The sequence below is a fragment of the Crocuta crocuta genome, unplaced genomic scaffold (genome assembly GCF_008692635.1).
Source record: "Crocuta crocuta isolate KB4526 unplaced genomic scaffold, BGI_CrCroc_1.0 scaffold367, whole genome shotgun sequence".
Lineage (NCBI taxonomy): Eukaryota > Metazoa > Chordata > Mammalia > Carnivora > Hyaenidae > Crocuta > Crocuta crocuta.
The window spans coordinates 5,216,960-5,235,533 of record NW_027527936.1 but is presented as its reverse complement, the minus strand read 5'-3'; the positions used below and the strand labels follow the sequence as shown (position 1 = coordinate 5,235,533).

The window sequence follows — 18,574 nt, the reverse complement described above, 5'->3', positions numbered from 1 at the left end:
ACTTGAAGCTTGGCTTTAAACTAAATGCCTGGTACTGGCTCTGTAAAAGATCAGAATGAGTCTGGTGTATTGTGTACTCTTCCAGACATAAAGCTAGTCCAGTCTATCCCCATGCTTCCAAGCAAGATCTAAGAGCCTAAGTACAGAGTTCCTAGGGCTTTCAATGACAGCTCACGCACCCATTAGTATAATAAGGCAGGTATTGTTTCAGAAATGCCTTGCGTGTGTTTATTCATTCCTCACAACAAGCCTGAGGCAGGTGCCATTAGTTAGGGGATGATTGCCCTTTAGGCACTGTAATAAGTAGGATCTTGGAGCACTACAGAGAAACAAGAGTAATCTCAATCTAAGCCAGGTGGGAATTCTGGATCTTTGACTTACTGTTTTGACTAAATTGCTCTAGGCTGTTATCTTCATTGAAGATCTCTATTACAGTCCTTTCATTAAAAGTATTGTACCCAGGCACCTGGGTGGCTCATTCGGGTAAGCATCCAACTCTTGATCTCAGCTCTTGTCTTGATCTCAGCATCGTGAGATCCAGCCCATGTTGGGTTCCACGGTGGGCATGAAGCCTGATTAAACAAAAATACTGTACCCAAAATAAAATGCCTTGCCAAAGCCAAAGGTGTCCTAGAGCAAGTACCACTTATAAATAGGGATCCCAGGGGAGGGAGGCTGTCAAGGGCCAGGGGATTCAGGTGGTGAGACTTTGGGGCTGAGCCAGCCTCGGGCTCTGCTGGGATTCTGGGGCTTCTTTGGTGGGATTGCGGTAAAAGGAAGCTCAGAAGATGCAGAGCTAGGATCCTCTGAGGGCTGGGCCAAGCCCAACAAAGCTAAGCGTTGGGCAGGTGGAGTAGAAAAGTAGGCTTTCTGTTCTTCTGAGTAGCGCTCCTGTGGTGTCACAGCATCCCGGTATGTCCAGTCACGCCAATGGAAATTAAAGCCTTCAAGCAGGGTGATTCGGTCAGCTCTTGTAGGTACACAGTCCAGGGGCTTTATGGGTGGCAGATCTGGAACCTCTATTCCTGGCAGCAGCATTACTCCTCGAATGGCAAACCAGCCTCCGTACTGCGGGTGTATACACACACCTGATATGTGCTGAGGAGAAGGTAAAGCAAGGTTATGGAGGTCATGTTGGCACTAAGTCCAACTATCCTCACAGCAAACTAGGCTTGTTCATTTATTCTCAAGGGACACTAATTTCACATTTGATCTCACTCCGGTGGCTGGGTCCCCTATTTCCTCTCCTGGACAACCCTTTTCATGAACGAACTTTGGCCATGAGGAACTAAGGGTTCCTTAAGTTGAGTCTGTCAACTTGCCAGTCTCACTATTGGTTTCCTGATCACTGCTCTGCCCCCTCCATCCCGTAACTAGGTTTTACGAACAGACTAAGTTCTCTGACCTGATGTGTTCCCAGGCCAACTCCAGAAAGCATGTGGAGTTGGGCTCCTGAGTAGGGTATATATATACCTTTCCCTTGGATACTGTCTACCAAGGTAGGTGGAAGAATGTGAATTGGTATCTTGAGGAGCCTTTACCATTTTCTCCCAGTCCTTACTCATTCACACTTGCCCTCTGACCTGGTTTCCCCAGGGGTCAGCCTCCACATCCTTCCGTTGGTAGTAGTAAGCAGCCCCTGCCACGTGGGCTGCAGTCTGGGCCAGAATCTTGGGGCGCCGATTGGGGTGTACCTCATAGTCAGCAATGACTTCCATTTGCAACTCTGGGAGGTTCTGAGATAAGAGATGGAAATTCATTTCAGCATGAGAGGAATCATGACTTTGTCCTAGAGAGCCCTAATTTGTGTTAGCTTGGTCCTGTCCTCAGAAGTTGTTTAAAGGGAAAACAAACCTTAAACTTGAGGGGTGGGGAACTCCACTGTGAAGAAAGTGATCTGTCCAGGAAGGCCCATGTTCGAAAGGAAATAACAAGGTCTGCTCACAAATGCCTATTGAGAGGTGACTTGTCTCTGCCCTCCAGAGTCTCAGTGTGGAGGAAGACATGACCTAGCTTTGGGGAGACCCAATATATGTATGTGTACATGTGTGCAGGGGGAATATTCTATCCTCAAAAGCCTCAAAGCACAAAATGTTCAGGTCTAGGGCAAAGACAGGCAAGAGATGCTTAGGGGATGCTAGGCTTATTCCTATTTCACTTGGAGGCCAAGGGAAATCTGGTTTGAGGTTCATATTATTAACTGCCCATCAGAGTAGGGTGAGTGAGTTTGATTCTAGACCTGGGGGGCTGCTAGAAGGTGGCTGAAACTGGGCTAAGAAGGCAGAATGGGAAGAGATCACAGTGTTAAAGACAGCTCTAGCATAGCCCATCTGGGAAATGGCTCATAGCCCTAAGTAGGTCTAGATCCTGCACTGAGCTTAGAGGAGCTGGAAGCAGCTACTACAGGTTTGAAACCTGAGGTAATGTGTGAACTTTGCTTACCTTTCTAACACGGCTCAAATGGTAGGCCACACACTGGTCCACAGGGTCAGTCAGTGGTCGGAGATGGCAGCTTTGCAGGAAGGGTTTCAGGGCGCGGTCAAACATGGCAGGTGTGCTGAGTACCAGGAAGGCCAGGGTAGGTCCTGGCAGAGGTAGGTGGAAGGCTGGAGGCAGGAGTGCATTATACCATGCCACCTGGGACAGAGAGACAATTAAGGCCACACATGAGGGCCAATTTAGGCCTTTGCTAGGTGCATACTTTAGCCTGGCATTCAAGGCCTCCTACATCTTGGCCTCAGTATCCATCTCATTCATTCAGTGAATGGATTTCTACTGATGCTGCATGATGTATATTTATGGGGGACTCCTCCATAGGGGATTCTGACTGGGAAGTTTGGGATAAAAAGCCAGAGAATTCACAACTAAGAACCAAAAGAAATTGTACTGTGATTAGAGCAATGACAGGCCAGATGAGGATCCTGTGAAATTAGGAAAGTCTTCTTGGAAGCTGTGACAAAATGATGTAGGGAGGGGAAATCTGGTGTTTATTCTACTAAAAAATTTTTTTCAATGTTTTTATTTATTTCTGAGAGAGAGAGAGAGAGACAGTGTGAGCAGGGGAGGGTCAGAGAGAGAGGGAGATACAGAATCTGAAGCAGACTCCAGGCTCTGAGCTAGCTGTCAGCACAGAGCCCGATACGGGGCTCAAACCCACGAACCATGAGATCATGACCTGAGCCAAAGTCGGACGCTTAACCGATTGAGCCACCCAGGTGCCCCATCTGGTGTTTATTCTAAATAAAGGTCACAGCTTTAAAAAGACATGTAAAAAGGGCATATTTGGAAAACAGCAAATTGTCTAGTTTGATAGAAGTGAAGGGTCCGTAAAGGGGAGCAGGAGAGAAGGGTGGAGAGATCAGTAGGTATGAGATTATGACTGTTCTAGATACCAATTTAAGGAATATACGTCTAATTTGGTGACAGTGAGGGTCTAGACCTTGAAAATTTAAGGAGGAAACGGACATCAGTTTTAGAAAGATCTAGCTGCAGGGTGAGGATGGATTGAATGCAAAATGATAGCAAGCAGATTATTGCAATAATCCAAGCACAGAGGGGTTGGATGGAAGGAAATGGATTTGGGAGATTCAGGTGAGAGATTCCTAAAGGTCTTGGTGTCTGACTGGATGTGGGGTAGGGAAAGGGTGAGAAGCAGAAGCCTCGGATGACTGGCTCTGTTCAGTACAATAACTCTTACTACCCACTCAGTTCTACTTGACCCATCAAACATTCTCACTTTCTCCATACCTGCCATCCAACACTATCTCCTCCCCTTTACTTAAGCTGTTCCTGATATTTGGGATGTATATAATACTCTTTCCTTCTTTTCATATATAGTTCAACTCTTTTTTTTTTTTTTTTTTTGGGAAGTCCTTCTCAAGCTAGACCCAACCTACTTTCACTGTATTCTTTCCCAGCACTGCTGTGTGCCACTCAGTGGAAGGGGTGGGAGTGGGTTGTCTCTTAAGCATCAGGCAAAGGGCTCAAGCTGAGTTGATTTAGCTTTGTGTCCAAGCACACAGCTCAGTACAGAGGGCACTGGATTATGGGGGTTGGATCTATGTAAACAAGGGTCGATAGTGGTGCCAGACTTCTGTGACAGGCAAGTGCATGGTTTCTGTACCCAGCCCAGCACTGGTGATTGGCAACATCGTGAATTAGCCTTCTGTTGGTAGAGGGAACAAACCAGCCAATTGTCTGCTTGTTCAACAACAGGAATGCCCTTTCCCCTCAGATAACCTAAATCTTAGCTACACAAACCTACCAGGCCTTGCCCTCTCCTAACTTCTTAAGGAAGCTTCTTTTTTTTAAATGTTTATTTTTATTTATTTATTTAATTTATTTAATTTATTTATTTCTAGGAGAGAGAGATAGAGACAGCGTGAGCAGGGGAGGGTCAGAGAGCGAGGGAGTCACAGACTGAAACAGGCTCCAGGCTCTGAGCTGGCAGTCAGCACAGAGCCCGATGCGGGGCTCGAACCCAGGAACCGCGAGATCATGACCCAAGCGAAAGTCGGACGCTTAACCGACTAAGCCACCCAGGCGCCCCTTAATGTTTATTTTTAAAAGAGAGAGAGAGAGATTGTGAGCTGGGGAGGGTCAGAGAGAGAGAGAGAGAGGGAGACACAGAATCCGAAGCAGTTTCCAGGCTGTTAGCACAGTGCTCAAGGCGGGGCTCAAACTCACAAACCAAGGCTCAACGGACTGAACCACCCAGGCACCTCTCCTGAATTCAGGACGCTTCTAAAGTGACTCTGACCCTACTGGTCACTTTCTTCCTGTAAATTTTGGAGGTGGCAGAACCACAAGATTACTGAGTTACGTGGTGTCTCTCATTCATCAATATGGCATTATATGGGGTTAAAAGGACAAACGTGCGGCCGTTTCTCTACCTTTTTAATTAAGTCCCCGTTTGTCAGATGGACATGGGGCCAGAGGAGCTCGGGAAAGATCAGAAGGCTCTCGATCTTCACGCCAATCGCACCGAGGCCAATCATACACCTCGCCCCAACACCGCAGAAAGGACGAACCAACCTGGAAAGGGTAAACCTCGAAGCCAAAAGGGCACAATGTGTCCTCGATCTTCTGCTTCAGTTCTGCGACTTGCGTCTCCATAGCGCACGCTAGGCGCAGAGCTTGTTGGGGACTGGAGTCTCTAGGATAACCTGGGCCGTTAAGTTTCAAGGTAGCTTGGACTTCATTTCCCAAGAACCTTCGGGATCAGCAGCGGGAGAGGGTTGGCTCTGTGCAATGGATCTTGGGATATGTAGTGCTTTGGTTTTCGGGTTCAACAACTACAGAATCAGAAAGCCTCGGTTTCCCGGCAAGCTTCACGGTGACGGTGTGAATGCTCGTGCGGCTACTAGGGAAACGTAGTTCCACAGCCTCCATCGTCGGTTGTCTCCGCGAGAGAAGAACTCAGTTTCCCAAGTGGCGCTGCGGCAGCCAGTCCGAGGTCAGATGGACTCGGCCGGCCTTCAGGAGGGTTTGAAAGGGGCCGCGGCACTAGTCGCTGGTACAGGTTCCGAGTGATGATACCTGTGTCTTGGGTCTGGGGAGGTTTCGACCAAGATTCGGCACTCTCAATTCGCACTTGATATCTGAGTATCAGAGTATCCCGCGTTCCCCCTAGATTCTCCAAGCGCCGCTCCCCTGACCAGTCCCAGTTTGGCTTGATACTCCATCCCTACCTTTAGTATTACATCCCCACTCCCCACTTTCGATCTGAAGTGTGGCTTTACTGGGCTGTGCCTCTGGTGTCCTGGGCTTGGAGAGCAAAGGCACAAGACGTCAGGGAGCCTTAGGGAAGGTTATGAGTAGGAGTCTGAGCTGGTCTGAGCATCTCGACGGGCTTCTCAATGCTACGGATGGAAATGTGGCCAGGATTAAGGTGAGGGGGCGCCTGAGGGCCCCCGTTGGAGGTTTGGGTTTAGGGACACTCAGAGCTTATTGGCCTGTGAACTTGTTTTTGTTGTTGTTGTTGTTGTTTGGTGTTTTTTTGTTTGTTTTGTAGCAGCGGCTGTATCCTCTTGGAGTCTCCACAGCTGGTAAGTATTGTCCCTTTTCTGCCCCCAGTCTTCTTTTTCAAGGATCTGCTTTTTTTTCCCCCCAGTGCCTGTACTACCCACTTTTCCAAATTCCAACTGTTTTCTATCCTGAACAAACATCTGTTTTCCCCCCAAAGATAGGCCTCACAGTTGTGCCTTGCTTACTCCCTCAGCAGGAGATTTGGCTGGGACCTGGATTTCCCCTCATCACTTGCCTCCCCAGTCTGGAGTCCAAGCTCAACAACGTTGGGCTCTAGAGGCTCCCTGTCACCCAGAGAGGCTGAGTTGTAGTAAGGCCCATGGCACATCTTTTTTCTGGGATGAAATCACTATTCTCCAATCCCAGCTTCAATACCAGGCTCAGGTAAAGTGTGCAGTCCTAGGTGTATATGTGTTGTGTTTGTGTGAAATGAGGATACCAGGGGTTGGGGATGCCCCTTCCGTGGTAGCTCATGTGGTTTTTCTTGCCTGGGTAGATGACTGAGACGCTAAGGCAGGCTGTGCAGGGGCTGCTGGAAGAGCAAGAGCAGCAGAAGTACAAGATCTGTGCTCTGGAAGGTATCTGGCCAGTTCTTTTTTTCATGCACACAGCTCATTATGTATCCACACGATTTTGTTACATACCTCATGTGTGTGCAGTTGTGTCTTGATTTGCAAGTAGAGTCTCTAGGCTCATGTGTAGGTCTCATAAGGAATGACCCTCAGTTTGTCCCACTACAGCATCACTAAGGTTGCTGCAGGGGGGCCCAGAGCAGAGGGTCCTTCTCCTGGAGCAACGCCTGGAGGCGCTGAGAAGGGAACTGCAGGGCCTTCGAAGCCAAGTGCAGGAACAGGCCCAAGCCCAAACACAAACAGGACCACGAAAGTGCAGTGCTACTGGTGGCCTTCACCAAGAGCTGCAGAATGAGTAAGTAATGGGCAAGACCTCTCCTTCTTCACACCTCTGAATTCCTGGTACTCTGGTAGTGTCCTCAGGGCTTGTTGATTGGTTTTAGAATGACACTACCTCCATCTGTCCAGGCGTCAGCTCCTGTGGGAGGAATCAGAGATCCTTCGGGAGGAATTGAAGTTGCTGCGGGACCAGCTGAGTGAGTAAAAGATTGGGGGTGGGTGTGAGTTCACCTGTCCCCTTTCCTGGAAAGCCTTTTTGCTATCCCAGTAAGTGGCCATAGCTCTGATTTCTTGAGCTGCTCAGAAGTCTGGCCAAGTGTTTTGTCTTGCCTCCATGGTGTGAGTCTAGACTCCCCAGTTAGCTTGGAAGCTTCCCAACAGCTAGACCAGAATGCTTCTGTCTCAGTTTTCAGCACCAGGCTGGGCACAAGGCAGGGAGGGGAAGAGAAAGAAATTGGAGAATAGCTCTCTTACATTTTTCTCTCATTGAAGGCCAACACCAGGAGCTGCTGCTGAAACAGATGGCTGAAGGGCAGCAAGCTCAGGTCCACAGCTGGAAGGTAGGACCAGGATCAGACCTATCTCTTCATATCTCCATATGGAGGCTCCTTCCTTTCTGTCTTTTCTGTTGTGCAGGCAGGCCAGGATACACTCGCCCACTCTTATCTCTTTCTCTCTTTCCTGTACTGACTCTACCTCCCTCCAAAGCTTTTCTTCCCAAGCCCTCTTCTCCAGGTTGAGAGACTGTCATTGCCCACATGAGGGTTCCATGCCAATGGTGAAGATGCCAATGGTGGGGAGGGGGATTCCTCCTGAGAAGGAGAGGAATGGTCCTACCTGGTCCTACCTGGGCCCATGGTCTGGCATTTGTTGGAGCAGCTGCAAAGTGGCCGTGAGGGCAAGGGTCACACCCTGGAGGCTGCCAGGACAGAGGCCCAGGATGCCTGGCAGGAGTACAATCTCCTAAGGTCAGGGGGTATGGATACTTGTGGCAGTGGAAGGGATTTGTCTCAGAGGCCAGGCATTGGGGACCAGAGTTCAGCTATCTTAGATTTGACATGGGCTGGTAGGAGTGGTATGAGTATCTGCCTGTAAAGGCAGTACTGGGCATTCTTTACTTGATACTGAGTCACTGAGGCATCTTTATATGTTTGAAGGATAAAGGGAGAAGAGACTGGGGTCCTGGCCTCATGAAGGAGAACAGTTCTTTGGTGGGAGGATCATCTTGTCAGCATCTCTGCCTCTAATTCTCTTCCCCTTTCCAGGACCTCTGTTCACATTCTTGAATCTAAGCTGCCCTGGCTGCCACTTTCACCATCTCTTCCTTTCTTTCTTTTTTTTTTTTTTTAATATTTTTATTTATTTCTAGGAGACAGAGAGAGAGAGACAGCATGAGCAGGGGTGAGAGAGGGAGATACAGACTTTGAAATAGGCTCCAGGCCCTGAGCTGGCAGTCAGCACAGAGCCCGACGTGGGGCTTGAACCCACGAACCGCGAGATCATGACCTAAGCGAAAGTCGGACGCTCAACCGACTAAGCCACTCAAGCGCCCCACTTCCTTTCTTTTTTTTTAAATGTTTTTTAATAGTTTATTTATTTTTGAGACAGAGAGAGACAGAGCATGAGTGGGGGGGTGGGGCAGAGAGAGAGAGGGAGACACAGAATCCGAAATAGGCTTCAGGCTCTGAGCTGTCAGCACAGAGCCTGATGCGGGGCTCGAACCCACGAACTATGAGATATGACCTGACCTGATCTGATCTGAGCTGAAGTCTGACAATTAATCGACTGAGCCACGCAGGGGCCCCTTCACCATCTCTTTCTTCATCTAGCTCTGAAGTCAGTCTTCTTCTGGACAGCAACAGTAGCTGGGAACTTCTAAGGAAACTAGGTGGCGGTAAGGGCAGGGATCCCAGGTCTGGGGGAGGGTGAATCTGAATGGTGCTTGTGTGTCAGCTACCTGATTATTTGGCACTGGGTAGAATGGAGTCTCTGCCTCTTTTTTTGGTGAATCCATCATTCTCTGTTGTTATTTATCCCAGGTCAGGCTTGTTTGTTCCTCCCCATCAGACTGGCCAAGGGTCTAGTTTCATGTGTATGATAGTGCTTGCTGATGGTTTGTTTTCTTTTCCCTTTCTCTCCCCTCAGATCTCCAGAAGAGCATACTTTCTGACCTAGAGCCCAGAAGCTTTCAGCTTTAGGGCCAGAGCCTTGAGCAGGAGAACCTATTCTTTAAAAGCCCCACAATGTTCCTGAGTGACCTGTAAGGACTTGTAAGAGTAGCTTTGCTCACCTTCCTCACCAAGGCCCTGTTTCTGGGTCCCTTCCCCCTTTTCTCTTGATCTTGCTGGTATCTGCCCTCCTTACTGAGGCTCATCACTGCCTGCCCACCAATTGCAATAAATGTTTTAACTCTTCCTGATGTCTTCTGTGAATCAGCCCCCACATGGGATTGACTCAAGTGTACGTTTTCTTCCTCCTGTTACTTGACTGCTTTCTGCCATCCCTGTCTCTGCAATCCAAGTTCATAGACATTTATAGCTGTACCTTCTGAGTGCAAGCCCTGTGCTCAGTGGAATTTGGAAGGAAATAGGAGTTCCCATCCTGGTGGGTAGAATGAGGTAGGACAGTGTTCTGAGGCAGTATTGGTGTGGGGATGCAGAGGAGGGCAAGACATTTAGATAGACCCTAGACCTGAGCAATAGGAGGCTTCCCCTCTTCCCCTCCAGCTTCTACTTCTTAAGGCTTACTCTGGTCCCTTCACATTTCCTCATCCTTAGTAGCCTAGCCCTGCTTGCATTTCTGCAACAGTCTCCTGGTCTCTTTCTTTCAGTCTCTACCTCTAATCCAGTGGCTTTAGAATTTTTTGACTGTAACCTTTAGCAAGAAATATGGTTTACATTGTGGCCTAGTAAATAAACTTGTATATATTTATTAAATGAAACAAATTTCATGACTTAACATTTATTGAATCACTAGGGGTGATGTACTCTGATATTTCTTGTTATATTGAAAAAAAAATGTCTTGTGTTATTAGTTCTAATCCTTACATCACAAGGTTGCTCTCTGGAAAGTAGATCTTCCTTTGTAGACTAAGGGCAGCTTTACTGGTTTCTTACTTAAATTTTGTATTCTAGACCATGCAGTCTAAGATTTCCTTAGAAGCAGCAGCGTCCCGCTAATGTCTCATGAGGTCTCATCCACTGCTAAATATAGACAAAAGATAATGCCATTTATCCACGCAGTTGATGTTTATTGAGCATAATACCAGCCCTGGCATGTATTTGCCCTGAGCTAAGATGTGCAGTGGGCTCATAAGGTTCCCAGCTCTTAGCTCCATCTAGCTAGGAAGAGGAGACAATTCTGAAAAAGAAGCATAATAAAAGGCTGAGATGAGTAGAGCAGGTTATATGGTGTATTCAAGGTCCTGGCCTAACTAGCAGACAGATCATGAAGAGTGGCCTTTGACACTCAAATATCTATAAGGCAATCCTTGGTTCTTTCTCCTCAGTGTAAAGGAAATTGCTGACAGTGGAATGGGAGAGATTAGACTTGGGTCAAACAGAACTTGTTCAAAAACCTAAAAACTTGCCATCAAGGCTCATTGTCCTACTGAAGGTACAACCACTGTCTTTTACATCTTTCACTGGGCAAGTGATACATATGGTATGATGGCATTATTCAATTCTACTTGCTACCAATGCTTGTGCCTATTTATCAAATACTTTGCATCAGGCTTTGTGGGAGTCAGGTTTAAAAGGTAAGTGCCAGGGCTCTAACAACAGAAAAATTAAATAGCAGTGGGGAACAATGGTATTTGAACTGTCACCAGGTGGCAGCACATCATGTGTTGTCAGAAGAATAATACAGAAAAGTCTTTGGGCCAAGGTTCCTGGGCTGGGTGATTTCTTTTCTCCTTTTGGACATACTGTGAACTACCTATTAATCTAACTAAAACAGCGTCCTGTTGAGGCTAATCTGCTCAAGAACCTTTGAAAACTTTCACAGCATAAAAAAGGACAAATTTGGCATTTAAGCTCAATTCACATTTAACCTCCATTCTTATCTCCTATCACACATCTTTCTTTTTAAAGCTTTTTTATTTAAATGTAGTTGACACACAGTGTTACATTAGTTTCAGGTGTACAACATAGTGATTGGACACATTCATACATTATGGTATGCTCACAAGTGTAGCTATCATCTGTCACCATATAATACTATCTTCGACTATATTCCTTGTTCTGTGCCTTATTTTTGTGACTTATTCATTCCAAAACTGAAAGCCTGTATCTCCCACTCTGCTTCACTCATTTTGTTCCCTGTCCTTTCCAGCAAGCATCAGTTTGTTCTCTGTTTATAGGCCTGATTCTCTTTTTTGTTTGTTTATTCATTTGTTGTTTTTTAGATTCCACATATGAGTGAAATCATACACACATCTTTCTTAAATTTTATTGCCACTAGGAATGCACAACATCTATACGCCAACTGTTCAAATCCCACTTATCTGTCAAGACTCTTTCAGTAGGAGGCAAGTCTAAAGATGTCTAAATGGATGTCTCTAGTCCAAGGGAATATTGGTGAAGGAAGGCCCATACTCTGGTGTTTCTTTGCCTGCTCTAGCCCTGGAAATCCTGTCCAATCTGCTCAGGTATGAGATTATGAGCACCTGAAGTCCAGGCATATGGAAAGCATGAGGAAGGGAATATGTGCATGGTGAACAATTGAATAGAATTCTTTTTTTTTTAAAGAGTTTATTGTCAAGTTGGTTTCCATATAACACCCAGTGTTCATCCCCACAAGTGCCCTCCTCCATGCCCATCACCCCCCTTCCCCTCTCCCCCATACCCATCAGTCCTCAGTTTGTTCTCAACATTCAAGAGTCTCTCATGGTTTGCCTCCTTCCCTCTTCCCCCTATTTCCCCCCTTCTTCTCCCCCACAGGTCCTTGAATAGAATTCTTATTCCCTACCCAGGTCTTTCAATATCTTCAGTTTTCAAGCCATCTCAAATGTTCTCTCTTCCAACTAGAATTGAATCTTAGTGTAGATGAATTATTGCTTCAGCATTTTAACCCAACTCATTGCTCTTACTATCTCAAGTAGGTAGTAATAGTTTATATATCAATTTTTTCCCCCACAGTATACCGAGATCCTGCAGAACTCTATGTTCATATGCCTTTTTCTTCCCTCACCAACCGCAAAGCCGCGCCAGGGGAACCCATTTTCTGTTAGTTTTATTAATTACCAGTCGTTTCTATGTTTGGCATTTTAATTGTTCCCTCTCGTGTTTACTGTCCCGCCCTCTGGAGGTTCCAGGGACTTGATTTCCCCCCAGGTGTATTCCCTCCTCCTTGGTTCCGCCTTTCCAGCACACTGCCTCTTCTGTTTTTAACCTCCTCTTCCTTTCTATTGGTTCTCTTAGTCCTCCGGAGTTGGCGCCTAGAGCTGTTGATTGGTTTTCCCGGACGCCTATTGAGGCCACCCGCATACCACGTGGCATTCCTAACGCTAATTGGGCAATTCCACTAGCTGGTTTATTAAGGATCGACGATTGATTGGCTGCTCCGAGGCTTGAGGAGAGGGGCGTGGTCCGACGAAGCCCCACCCCAGCCCCCCAGCCTAGATGGGCCGGCGTTTCAGTGGCTCGCGGCCGCGGAGCTCAAGCGAAGCTCTCAGCTGCCCTTTCTGGCTCGCGGTTGGGATCATCCTCCTGGCCCCACCAAACAGACGGGGGGGAACGGTCCCGACTGCGGGGCCATGGCAGTAGCCTCCTTGTCCTTCGCCGCCGCTAGCTCCGCCAAGTCTCCGGCTTCTGCGCGAGGGACCCCCACCGCCTCAGCAGGCTAAGAGCCTCTGCCGCCTCCGAGCTGTGAGGGCTACTATGCTCCCACTTTGCTGCTGCCTCCGCCTTCCGCCCGCGCAGGCACCCCTCTGGCTGCCCAGTCCCGCCTCAGGTAACGCCGAGAGAGAGCATAGGGCACACACCCGGGTCGCCACGGCCCGCGCGTGCCGCTGCTACACCGCCGTGGCTCCGGAGCATTGGCGCTCCCGTCTCTCAGCACGACAGGACCCCTTTCGCTTCCCAAGGTCCTCCTGTGAGCGGCTGGGGACACTTCTCGACCCCTTCCCCTTCCCTTTTCACTTCTCTCAGCGTCCCGGGACAACCCTCACCTCTACCCCCGCCTTCTCGCCTCAGAGGCCGGGGACCCATTAGAAGTTCCTTGGTATCAGGGACCTGGTCCTTGACTCCTCTCAGGGACTTTTCTCCCTTCACACTCAGGAATCCTTTATTTTCTCGGAGAACTCCTGTTTCAGAGACCTCCAACTCCACACTGAGAGCCTCCCTCATCTCCGTAATCCCTCCTCCCTCAGAGATCTGGTCTCCCTCACTTTACTTCCCTCAACCATATTCTTCTCTGGAAACTTTCCACTTAGAAACTTGAAAATACTCCGCTCTCCCAGACACTACTGTCTCCTGCTTTTCTCTATTCCTGTCATACCTCGTTCTCTCTCTCTGCCTTTTATCTTTCACTGGGAAGACTCTGGACTAAGCCAGTATTTCCATTTAGCTAGAAATGAAACCCATGGTTTTGTGTGTTGTGTTTTGTTTTTATTTTTGAACCCTATGTTTGATCTAAAGACCTTTCCGTTTATAACTCTAGAAAACCTTGCTGAAGAATTTGTACTTTATTCTGTAGGTATGGGAGGCCCTTGAAGGTTTTGTTTTGTAAGCAGAAATTTGGTATGATTGATTATGTCTGGAGGAAGAATTGAAAGTGAAGACAGTGTGGAGGTAGATGAAACCCAGGTAGGCAGGAAACCAGTATGCTACACTAGGTCAGAGGGGATGAACTGGAATAGTGGTAGGAAAATGAAGACCATGGCATGCAGTCCAGGAGGTTTCAATTCCATGATGTTTCCAGAGTTGAGAGGGAAGTTTCTGACTTCGTTGTTGGGATGCATTGGTTGTGTTAATTGTAATAGGGAAGGAACATAAAGAAGCAGTTTTGAGGGAAGGTAATGTTCCCTTTGGACATGTTTAATTTGAGGTATTTTTCAGATATTACTGTGGGGTCTGAAATTTGGGAGAAAGGTTGGAACTGAATACATATATTTGAGGGTCAACAGAGAATATAACAGCGATATTTGAAGACTTAGTATGGGATGATAGTAAAGAATCAAGAAAAGGACTGTGGACCAGAAGGAACATCATTATTTGAAGGGCAATAGACGCCAAGATAGAGAGGTTAAAGGAATGGGATAAGAACTAGAACAGAATGGCATTATAAGAGAAACCAAAGGAAGAAGGGTTTCAAGATGGGAGGGAGTGACCATCACTGTCAGGTGCTACAGAGGTCAAGGAAAATGAGGATTAGAACGAAACCACTGAATTTAGCAATTAGGAGATTGCTTGTTTCCTCTGAAAGACACTTCAGATAGTGCAGTGGTGGTGATGATAGCAATAGTCAGATCATAATGGATTGAGGAATAAATGGGAGGCAGTGAGTAAAACTACTCTTTCAACAGTGTGGTTGTGAAAGAGATGATCGTAGTGAAACATCTTTATTGAGTTAAGAATATACTTAAGGGTGCCTGGCTGGCTCAGTTGCTGGAGCCTGAGACTCTTGATCTTAGGGTGGTGGGATTGAGCCCCATGTTGGGTGTATAGATTGCTTCGAGATAAAATCTTTTTTTTAAAAAAAGAGAATATATTCTGCCAGATACCATAAAGATGCTTTATAGATCACAATAGGCTTGTGGTTTAGATATCAGTATCCCACTTTTACAATTGGGAAGATTATAGGCAAGAGTTTGAATAAAGTCTATCTAGCTCTGAAACCTGTGTTCTTTCCACTATAGTACATGTGTGTTTTTCTTTTTAGTATGAGTGAAAGAACTTTGTAGGTTGGGTGGAATATTTACCTAGGAAATCTGTGGGGTATTTCATTCTTTGACAATAATAGAAGTCAAGATGGATAATGATGTGGTAGAAGGAAAAGGTGAGGGAGTTTGACAGATGGCCTTATTTTCTTGATGAGATTAGTTTTCTGTAGAAAAGTCAATTATTTCTGGAGACTGAAGGAACTATGGCACATACTGGGGCCATGGAAATCTTTAATGGAAAATGAAAGAAGAATAGGTTAAGGATAAAAAAAAAAAGATTGCTGACCACATTGAAGACCCAGTAAAAGTTAGAAATAATGTATTTGTAAAGGGGCCCAGTAGCATGGATTTTATACTTCTCCTGAAGCCTAAGAGCAGGAGAGCAAAAAAGATGGTTGGGTTGATCTAGAATTGGAATATACAAGAAAGAAAGATAAAATGGAGAGTAACTTTACATTGCTAGTAATAGTGTGGGAGATATGATGGAATCTGAGAGTCCAAGTTGGGATTATAAGTAAAAGCTTGGAGAATAGGAGATAATCAGAAATATAGTTGAAGATCAGGTTCTTTAAGAAATACACAATGGGAAAGCTGAGAGTTCAATATTTCAAGGTTAAACAAACAAACAAAACCAAGGTGTAACTGTCATAGTGCTGTTGAAGGAGGTGGAAGTACATGCTTTAAAATAGTGGGAGGTTATGGGGCTGTGAAGTATGTTGGATGTGTTATTAGTTTGGTTGTCATAATTTCCTGGGATGATAGTAGGGAATGGAACACAGGTGATATTGGGTTCTGTAGGCGGGGCTGCTCAGACCTGAGGGACTGAAGATTGAGTTGGACTTTCCTTGTTACTTGCTAATAGTAGTACTAGGTGATACAGATGTTTGTGTGAATTACTATTGAGATCCTCTGATACTTAGTGCCTTGGATATTTGATGTATTCTCTTATAAAGATATGCATTTAGGATGGTCTCAAACACAGATCCTTTGAGATTTGGCATAGGGGCACCTGGGTGGCTCAGTCAGTTGGGCGTCCAACTTCGGCTCAGGTCATAATCTCCCGTCTCGTGGGTTTGAGCCACGTGTTGGTCTCTGTGCTGACAGCCAGCTCAGAGCCTGGAGCCTGCTTCAGATTCTGTATCTCCCTCTCTCTCTGACCCTCCCCTGCTCATGCTGTCTCTCTCTGTCTCTCAGAAATAAATAAAACATTAAAAAAAAATTTGGCATATGGTGGGCCTACTTAATTCTGTTTAAAAGTGTATGTTTTGGGGTGCCTGGGTGGCTCAGTTGATTGAGCATCCGACTTTGGCAGAGGTCATGATCTCACGGTTCTTGTGTTCAAGCCCCATGTTGGACTAACTTACTGCTGTGACCACGGAACCTGATTTGAATTAGCTGTCCTCTTCTCTCTCTGCCCCTCCCCTTCTCACACTTGCTCTCTCAAAAATGCATTAACATTAAAAAAAATTAAAAATAAAAGTATTGGGAGGCTAGGCTAGGGAATTTCCACTCCAGGATCCCCAATAATATTTTGTGTTTCTTTTATTTGTAAAAAGAAAATTATATATTTACATGTACTCATTCTTTGGCTTACTGCTAGTAGAAAGCTGACTTGCTTTAATGGTTTTTTTTTTCCTATGTGAAAGTGTTTATAGATATATTCTTAGTGTTGTACCCTTCATTGTTCTACAAAATGAATGTTGTGTTGGAATTTGAAACCTGTGATAAGGGCTTTTATGAGAATTTCATCTCCTTCCAGTAAATGAAGCCCAATTATTATAATGTACAGTGTGGGTGATGGTGAATGTTTTGAACCAACAGTGGGTATTATACTATTTTCCAAGTCATCATACAGAGTTTACTTCAGTGTGGTGTCACTAGTATTATCTTTGCTGAGCGCTCAGAGTAGGTGGATGTTTCAGAAAAAAGCCCACTTGTGATAATTTTTTTTTTAAAGTAAGCTCTAGGCCCAACATGGGGCTTGAACTCATGACCACATGATCAAGAGTCATATGCTCAAACTGAGCCAGGCAGGTGCCCTTTTAAAAGATTTTTTTAGGGGCGCCTAGGTGGCTCAGTTGGTTAAGCATCCGACTTAGGCTCAGGTCATACATGATCTCACAGTTCATGGGTTTGAGCCCCATGTTGGGCTCTGTGCTGACAGCTAGCTCAGAGCCTGGAGCCTGTTTTGTATTCTGTGTCTCTCTATCTCTCTGGCCCTCCCCTGCTCATGCTGTCTGTCTGTCTCTCTCTCAGAAATAAAACCTTAAAAAAAAAAAAAAAAATTTCAAAAATTCTTATAAAAATTTTTTAAAAAACTTTTTGTGATGAGTTTTTAAGTTTATTTTAATTTTTTTTCAATGTTTATTTCTGAGAGACCGAGAGAAGCAGAGCATGAGCAGGGGAGGGGCAGAGAGAGAGGAGACACAGAATCTGAAGCAGGCTTCAGGCTCTGAGCTGCTCTTAGCACAGAACCTGACAGGGGGCTCGAACTCATGAACCGTGAGATCATGAACTGAGCCAAAGTCAGATGCTTAACCAACTGAGTTACCCAGGTGCCCCATATTTTTATTTACTTTGAGAGAGCAATAGAGAGTAAGCAGGGGGAGGGGATGAGAGAGGGAGACAGAATCCCAAGCAGGGATTGATGCAGGGCTTGAACTCACGAACCATGAGATCATAACCTGAGCTGAAATCAAGAGATGGATACTCAACTAATTGAGCCATCCAGATGTCCCTATTTGTTATAATTTAAAAATCTTCCATTCCTGAAAATTTCAGAAAGGTAGTATGGCATAAGGAAAAACAATGGATGTCCTAACTATAATCAACCTTGTTATTATTAGCCATATGATTGTGGGCAAATTTCTTATCCTCTGTGAGATTTAGGTTTTTTAAAAAAAATTAATATTTTGGGGCACCTGGGTGCCTCAGTTGGTTAAGCTTCCAACTCTTGATTTTGGTTCAGGTCATGATCTCATCATTCATGGGATTGAGTCCAGCATGGGCTCTGTGCTGATAGCGTGGAGCCTGCTTGGGATTCTCTCTCTCCCTCTCTCTCTCTGCCTTTCCCCTGCTCTCTCTTTCTCTTAAAATAAATAAACATTAAAAAAAAATCTATGAAGAGATAATACATTCAAATGTTAAAATAGATGTTTGCATATTTGTATATTTAATTTAAACAGTGAAAGTCTCACTCCTTTTTTTTTTTTTTTTTAATGTTTTATTTATTTCTAGGAGAGAGAGAGAGACAGCGTGAGCAGGGGAGGGTCAGAGAGAGAGGGAGTCAGAGACTGAAACAGCCTCCAGGCTCTGAGCTGGCAGTCAGCACAGGGCCCAACGCGGGGCTCGAACCCACGAACCGCGAGATCATGACCCAAGCGAAAGTCGGACGCTTAACTGACTAAGCCACCCAGGCGCCCTGAAAGTCTCACTCCTATACCTATCCCCCATGCACCCAGTTCCATGCCTTCTCCCAACTACTTTTGCTAGTTTGTTTAACTAGGCTTCATGCCCAATATGGGGCTTGAACTCAGGGCCCTGAGATTAGGAGTTGCATGCTATAGTGATTGAGGGCATGTAGTGTAGTAAGGGCATGCAGCTAGGTGCCCTTACTAGTTTCTTTATATTCTTTTAGACTTTCTTTAGACAAGTGCATATAAATATGAATATAAAATCTTATTTTTTCCAGTAAACAATTTTTTAATGTTTATTTGTTTTTGAGAGAGAGTGAGAGATAGAGTGAGAGTAGGGG

The 18,574-nt window shown here is 45.7% G+C and overlaps 3 protein-coding genes across 7 annotated transcripts in view; 2 read left to right on the top strand and 1 right to left on the bottom strand.

Moving 5' to 3' along the window:
* Window positions 1-202: 202 nt before the first annotated feature.
* MMACHC (metabolism of cobalamin associated C) lies at window positions 203-5,307 on the bottom strand. 2 transcript variants are annotated; one of them, XM_077752111.1, is made up of 4 exons: window positions 5,035-5,307; window positions 2,443-2,637; window positions 1,584-1,736; window positions 203-1,098 (listed from the first exon to the last, which is right to left on the bottom strand). In XM_077752111.1, the coding sequence occupies exons 1-4, from the start codon at window positions 5,113-5,115 to the stop codon at window positions 679-681; spliced, it is 849 nt and encodes a 282-aa protein (XP_077608237.1). In that variant the 5' UTR covers window positions 5,116-5,307; the 3' UTR covers window positions 203-678. The 2 variants fall into 2 exon arrangements, with proteins under 2 accessions (XP_077608237.1, XP_077608235.1); XM_077752109.1 differs by lacking the exon at window positions 5,035-5,307 and adding an exon at window positions 4,893-5,028.
* A 124-nt stretch (window positions 5,308-5,431) lies between these two features.
* Window positions 5,432-9,352, top strand: CCDC163 (CCDC163 homolog). 4 transcript variants are annotated; one of them, XR_013332129.1, is made up of 9 exons: window positions 5,432-5,890; window positions 6,014-6,047; window positions 6,221-6,411; window positions 6,524-6,605; window positions 6,753-6,954; window positions 7,068-7,135; window positions 7,431-7,498; window positions 8,768-8,832; window positions 9,084-9,352. XR_013332129.1 is itself a non-coding variant. In XM_077752205.1 (8 exons), exons 1-8 carry the CDS (start codon window positions 5,813-5,815, stop codon window positions 9,111-9,113), a joined length of 753 nt encoding a protein of 250 aa, XP_077608331.1. In that variant the 5' UTR covers window positions 5,432-5,812; the 3' UTR covers window positions 9,114-9,352. The 4 variants fall into 4 exon arrangements, 2 of the variants coding, with proteins under 2 accessions (XP_077608331.1, XP_077608332.1); XR_013332130.1 differs by having other exon boundaries at window positions 7,043-7,135; XM_077752205.1 differs by lacking the exon at window positions 8,768-8,832.
* A 3,261-nt stretch (window positions 9,353-12,613) lies between these two features.
* The window catches only part of TESK2 (testis associated actin remodelling kinase 2), a 145,562-nt gene continuing 139,601 nt past the window's right edge, over window positions 12,614-18,574 (top strand). Inside the window, exon 1 of the mRNA XM_077752093.1 lies at window positions 12,614-12,890. The gene's annotated coding sequence lies outside the window, so the exon portion shown is untranslated. The remainder of the gene's footprint in view (window positions 12,891-18,574) is intronic.